Source organism: Struthio camelus, chromosome 18 (genome assembly GCF_040807025.1).
Source record: "Struthio camelus isolate bStrCam1 chromosome 18, bStrCam1.hap1, whole genome shotgun sequence".
Classification (NCBI taxonomy): Eukaryota; Metazoa; Chordata; class Aves; order Struthioniformes; family Struthionidae; genus Struthio; species Struthio camelus.
The window spans coordinates 17,538,614-17,545,106 of NC_090959.1; the positions used below are offsets into that span (position 1 = coordinate 17,538,614).

The 6,493-nt window shown below is 58.8% G+C and overlaps 1 protein-coding gene across 2 annotated transcripts; it reads left to right on the forward strand.

Annotated features, from left to right (window-relative positions):
* The first annotated feature begins 632 nt into the window (after positions 1-632).
* On the forward strand, positions 633-5,481 carry SOX18 (SRY-box transcription factor 18). 2 transcript variants are annotated; one of them, XM_068912747.1, is made up of 2 exons: positions 633-1,245; positions 3,743-5,481. In XM_068912747.1, the coding sequence occupies exons 1-2, from the start codon at positions 831-833 to the stop codon at positions 4,591-4,593; spliced, it is 1,266 nt and encodes a 421-aa protein (XP_068768848.1). In that variant the 5' UTR covers positions 633-830; the 3' UTR covers positions 4,594-5,481. The 2 variants fall into 2 exon arrangements, with proteins under 2 accessions (XP_068768848.1, XP_009669431.2); XM_009671136.2 differs by lacking the exon at positions 633-1,245 and adding an exon at positions 2,928-3,296.
* Positions 5,482-6,493: the final 1,012 nt, after the last annotated feature.

The following is a 6,493-nucleotide window of genomic DNA, read 5'->3' on the forward strand; positions in this document are numbered from 1 at the left end:
TGCTAGGGGAAGAGGGCTTGCCGCTGCCTTCACCCCAGGGCTGCTTCCGACCCCAGACAGTGAAGGCTCGCCAAGACACACACACAAAATAAGTCATAAGAAAAATAAACGCAAACCCCCAAGCATCCCTGTCCCATTGCAAACACGCAGTCTGGCAGGCAAATCTAAACACTTCCCTGCCTCGGCTCTGCGGGGCTGCAAGAGGCATTGGCAGATTTCAAGTAGCCAGAAAAAAGGGACTTGCAAAAAAAAGAAAAAAGAAAAAGAAAAAGAAAAGAAAAGAAAAAAAGAAAAAAGAAAGAAAAAGAAAAAAATAAAGACAAAAAAAGGAAGGAGAGAAAAAATTAAAAACCCTCCTCCTTGGAAGAAAGGGACCTGGGTAGCAGCGTCCACACCGGTCCCAGCACGGCCCTCCGCAGCCTGCTTTTCCTGCTGGTGCCTGGGGACGCCCCCCTTCCTCCTTCTCCTCCTCCTCCTTTCCCCCCCCCCCCCCTCCTCCTCCTCCTCCTCCTCCTCCTCCTCTCCCTCTCCTCCTCCTCCTCCTCCTCCCCTCCGCACTGCTGATTGGTCCAGCCTGGCTATATTTTGCCCCTTCCAGCTCAACATCATCCCAAAAGTTTTTTAGGGGGGGAAAGGGAAAAAAAACAAAAAAAAACCAAAAAGAAAACAAAACAAAACAAGCCGACCCCAAATCCCCCCGAAGCCGCTGCAGCGCGGGCGAGGGAGGCGAGCGGCGGTGCTCTCGTCTCGGCGGCTGCTCGGACCCGGTGGACGCGGCGGGACCCGGTTCTCACCCGGTCGGGTCGGACACAAAGTGCTGTCCAGCTGGAATGAATATATCTGAGTCAAACTACTGCCGAGAGGAGATATCGCAACCCCGGGGCGACTGTTCATGGGTCACCGCCGCCGTGCCGGCCGCTGAGCCCGGGCTCGCCTTCCCGCGCCCCCCGGGAGCCGCCTCCCCCGCCAGCCGCACGCCCAGCCCCGAGCCCGGCTTCGCCTTCGGCCCCGGCCCCGGCGGCGCGGCGCCCGGCGCGGCCCCCGGCGCGGCCCCCAGCCGCACGCCCAGCCCCGAGCCGGGCTATGGATACAGCCCCCCGGCGGGCCGCGCCGAGGGCAAGGCCGGCGAGGACTCCCGCATCCGCCGGCCCATGAACGCCTTCATGGTCTGGGCGAAGGATGAGCGCAAGCGGCTGGCGCAGCAGAACCCCGACCTGCACAACGCCGTGCTCAGCAAGATGCTGGGTGAGCGGGGCAGGGCTGCGGGCTGCGGGAGCTGGGAGGCCGGGGTGCGGGGCTGCGGGAGCTGGGAGTTCGGGGTGCGGGGCTGCGGGAGCTGGGATGCAAAGATACAGGCTGCGGGAGCTGGGAGTTCGGGGTGCGGGGCTGCGGGAGCTGGGAGTTCGGGGTGCGGGGCTGCGGGAGCTGGGATGCAAAGATACAGGCTGCGGGAGCTGGGAGTTCAGGGTGCTGGGCTGTGGGAGTCGGGATGCAAAGATACAGGCTGCGGGAGCTGGGAGTTCAGGGTGCGGGGCTGCGGGAGCTGGGATGCAAAGATACAGGCTGCGGGAGCTGGGAGTTCGGGCTGCGGGGCTGCGGGAGCTGGGAGTTCGGGGTGCGGGGCTGCGGGAGCTGGGATGCAAAGATACAGGCTGCGGGAGCTGGGAGGCCGGGGTGCGGGGCTGCGGGAGCTGGGAGTTCGGGGTGCGGGGCTGCGGGAGCTGGGATGCAAAGATACAGGCTGCGGGAGCTGGGAGTTCAGGGTGCAGGGCTGCGGGAGTCGGGATGCAAAGATACAGGCTGCGGGAGCTGGGAGGCCGGGGTGCGGGGCTGCGGGAGCTGGGAGTTCGGGGTGCGGGGTTGCGGGAGCTGGGATGCAAAGATACAGGCTGCGGGAGCTGGGAGTTCAGGGTGCTGGGCTGTGGGAGTCGGGATGCAAAGATACAGGCTGCGGGAGCTGGGAGTTCGGGGTGCGGGGCTGCGGGAGCTGGGATGCAAAGATACAGGCTGCGGGAGCTGGGAGTTCGGGGTGCGGGGCTGCGGGAGCTGGGATGCAAAGATACAGGCTGTGGGAGCTGGGAGTTCGGGGTGCGGGGCTGCGGGAGCTGGGATGCAAAGATACAGGCTGCGGGAGCTGGGAGTTCGGGGTGCGGGGCTGCGGGAGCTGGGATGCAAAGATACAGGCTGCGGGAGCTGGGAGTTCAGGGTGCGGGGCTGTGGGAGTCGGGATGCAAAGATACAGGCTGCGGGAGTCGGGATGCGAGGGTGCTGGGCTGTGGGAGTCGGGATGCAAAGATACAGGCTGCGGGAGCTGGGATGTGAGGGTGCGGGGCTGCGGGGTGCAGGCTGCCAGGGTAGAGAGGGCTGTGGGATGCAAGCTGTAAGAGTACGGGGCTGTGGGAGGCAGGGCTGTAAGGGTACGGGGTGCAGGATGCAGGCTGCCAGGAAGGGTAAGGGGCTGCAGGATGTAGGCTGTAAGGGTGCAGGGTTGCAGGGTTGCAGGATGCAAGCTGTGAGGGTACGCGGCTGCGGGAAGCAGGGCTGCGGGATGAAGGCTGTGAGCTGCAAGAATACGGCACAGCAGATGTGAGGATGCCGAGATGTGGGCTGCAGGCTGCCAGGATACGGGGCTGTGGGAAGCAAGGCAGCAGGGCTGCAGGATGTGGGCTGCAAGGATTTGGGGCTGTGGGATGTGGGCGACAAGGACGCAAGGCTGTGCTCTGCCAGGCTGTAGCTTGCGAGGGTACAGGGCTGTAGGATGCGTGCTGCAAGGATACAAGGCTGCAGGATGCAGCGCTGCAGCCTGCAAGGACATGGGACTGCAGGCTGCAGGGCTGCGGGGTGCAAGCTGCAAGGATACAGGGTAGTGGGATGCGGGAATATAGGGTTGTGGGGTGCAGGGCTATGGGGCTTGGGGATCCGGGGCTGTGGGACGTGGAGATACAGGGCTGCAGGATGGGGGGTTGAGGGCTGCAGGGACACAGGGCTGCGGGCATGCGGGATACAGGGATACAAGGCTGCAGAATGTGGGATACGGGACTGCAGGATACAGGACATGGGATATGGGGCTGCAGGATGCAGGATGTGGGAATACGGGAAGCGGGATATGGGTAGACAGGGCTGCAGGATGCGGGAACACGGGAAGCAGGATATGGGCAGACAGGGCTGCAGGATGCGGGATACAGGGCTGCAGGGTGCAGAGATAAGGGATTCAGGATATGGGGCTGCAGGATGCGGCGTTTGGGGACAGCGGATTTGGGATGCAGGCTGCGGGACGCAGGATGCGGGACGCAGAGGTGCGGGCGTGCGGGATGCAGGGAAGCGGTACCCTGGGAGCAGGGCTGTGCCGAGGGGGCAGCAGGCGACAGCGAGGGGCAGCCCAGCAGAGCCCCCTGCCCAGCCCGGGCAGCTGCCCGGGACCCTGCCCTTGCGGAGAGGTCGGTCCTTCGCCTCCCCGGGGCACTGCATCGCCCTTTCTCGCTGCTCCGCTCCGAAACCCTGGGCACAACCTGCTGTCTGTTGCCGGGGGCAGAGACACAGCCCTGCTGGGACATCGGTCCCGTTTCCCAGCCTTTCCTCGTGCAAGCACTGGGACCCAGGCTAAGCACTGAAACGGCCAAGGGAGCCCTCCCCACGCCCAAACTGCCCCATCCCCGCTGCCCCCGCGCCCTGGCCGGCCAGTCCGCCCTGCCGCCGCCGGGAAGCTGGGCCGGTTTCACAGAGCCTCGCTTTCCCCTTCCAGGCCAGTCGTGGAAAGCGCTGAGCGCCAGCGACAAGCGTCCCTTCGTGGAAGAGGCAGAGAGGCTGCGAATCCAGCACCTCCAGGATCACCCCAACTACAAGTACCGCCCAAGGAGAAAGAAGCAAGCCAAGAAAATCAAGAGGATGGAACCCAATATCCTCCTCCATAACCTTTCCCAGCCTTGCAGTGACAACTTCAGCATGAGTCACCATGGCGGCAGCCAGCCGGGCCACCCCCAGCCTCCCCCACTTAACCACTTCAGAGAACTCCACTCCATGGGGTCGGATATTGAAAACTATGGCTTGCCAACTCCTGAGATGTCTCCCTTGGATGTCTTGGAACAGACCGAGCCAGCGTTTTTCCCTCCGCACATGCAGGATGACTGCAACATGATGCCCTTTCGTGGCTACCACCACCATCACCAGATGGAGTTTCCCCAGGAGAAGTGCATCGGGCGGGACGTGGCGGTGCCCTATGCGCAGACCCCCTCGCATTTGGCCGATGCTATGAGGACTCCCCACCCATCCAGCATATACTACAACCAGATGTGCTCGGGAACTCAGAACGGGCTTTCGGCCCACCTGGGCCAGCTCTCGCCCCCTCCCGAAGCCCACCACATGGAGAGCGTGGATCACTTGAACCAAACCGAGCTCTGGACAGACGTCGACCGCAATGAGTTCGACCAGTATTTGAACATGAGCAGGACTCGTCCTGAAACCTCAGGACTCCCTTACCATGTCTCCCTGTCCAAAGTGACTCCTAGAAGTATCTCCTGCGAGGAGAGCAGCTTGATATCTGCCTTGTCCGATGCCAGCAGCGCTGTTTACTATAGCCCGTGCATCACAGGTTAGGTCTGCCCCCGTCCAACGCGTTCACCCGGGAGAGCCCCAGAGCCCGCAGCGCAGGCTCTCCTCTAAAAAAGAAAAGCCGTCTTCCTTTAACCACGAGCGCCATAATATTTAGAGTATCTCATTAAATGCATCGCTTTCTTTTTTTTTTTTTTAAAAAAAAAAACATGCTGAAGTCACTGATATGCCGTATAACTATATAACACAGATAGATGCCTTTCCAAAGCCGAGGTTAACATACGCACTAGCCTGCCTACCGCCCTCTCCCTGCCACCCTGCGCGTCCGGAAACCGCGCAAAGCTCCGCGCCGGCGGCCCGACCAGGTAGTTCGACCAGCTCGGGGGGATTTTTTAGGCAAACGACAGCGAATCCTGCCCAAAAACCGACGACAAACAGGACGAGCCAAAACAGCCTGCCCGCGTACTTAACCGCAGGGCAGACGAACTTGCGTGGGGAAAGCTTCAGGAGCGCTTTGCAGGGATGGTTAAAGATTCGGTGCCTATTAGTGGGGGTCTTTAGGACAGTTTTTACTGTATTATCAGCAATATATTTTAATTGGGCAACAAAACTATATTTTTACTAAGCATTTTTATATATAAAATGATATTTAATGTCTTTGGGGGGGGTTTTTTATTAGACTTTTAAAAAATAAATCAAGGGATATCCATGAGATCTAAAGCATTTATGTAGCAAAGCTGGATTTAAAACAAAAATAAAGGAAAAAGGAGATATTTTGTGAAAAGGGAATTGCAATGTACATATTGTGGAACAATTGACTGGAATTTTGTACAAAAGAAAAATATGACTGCAAACACTTTTATTGTCTAGAGCTGTATGGAGAGCAAACTGTTTTATACTGGTTAATTATTAAAACATCTTCATATAATTGTTCCCATCTTGTGTGCTTGTTGTGTGAACACATATTTTCCGCAAATACATGTTGTCCCAACCATTTCCAGATTGCTGTATCCGTTGATTAATGTTTTGACAACCTGGCAAATGTATTAATTTGGAGCCCGCCGCCGCCGCCTGCCCGCGGGCCGGGCGCAGCCCTCCGCTCGCGGCTCCGGCAGCGCCGGCCGCCACCTGCCCGGCCGCCCCGGCAGCTGTTTGCCGACAAAAACCCCTATAATAAACCGTGCGATATCCTCCTCTCCAAACGCCTGTGTGGTTTTTATCGGGCTAGTTTGGCCTGCGCAGCGTCGCGCAGGGTTGGGGGCCGGGGAGGGGGGTCCGTTGCTGCAAGCTTGCCCCGTTTTCCCGTGAAAAGCCCCGGAAAGGGGTTCCCGGGCGGGATGGAGGACGCCCGCGCTGCCGCCGCTCCCCGAGCCTCGCCGGCCCTGCGCCCGGCCGCGCCGCCCTTCCCGACGCTCTCCGCCGAACGCGGGATTTGCCAACCAGCCTGTTTGAAAAGCAGAGATGACAATATCTGTTGCATAAAGTCCTAGCGGCCTCCGTTCCTTGAATGATGAGGGATTTAAACCAGAGTGATATAGCCAAAAAAGGCTATTTAAAAAAATGAATAGAAGAAGAGTCTTTTTGTTGTTGTTGTTGGCAAAGAATTGCCTTTTAGGGGAAATGGATATTTAACAAATGACATTAATTTTCAAGCTTCTCCAAAATTAAATTCACATTAGTGTTAACAGGACTCAATCCTGACTCACTCTTTTTTTTTTTTTTTTAACGAGGCGCGCCACTAAAACGAGCCCGTTTGGGGGCTGGTGCTGCGTTCCCACCGAACGACAGCCGCGCGCTCCACTGTGTTTCCATATACAGTATGCAAAAAGGGGGAATACATGGAAAAATGACCTCACTACCTACACGGGAGGGCTGGCGCCGGGCCACCAGTGGTGTGGCCGCCATGTGCCAGGATCGGCGCTGAAACAAACAAACAACACGCGAA

Coding starts and splice junctions, on each gene's coding strand:
- SOX18 (XM_068912747.1), top strand. CDS start 831: ATGAATATATCTGAGTCAAACTACTGCCGAGAGGAGATATCGCAACCC. Junction 1,246..3,742: donor CGTGCTCAGCAAGATGCTGG/GTGAGCGGGGCA, acceptor TTCCCCTTCCAG/GCCAGTCGTGGAAAGCGCTG.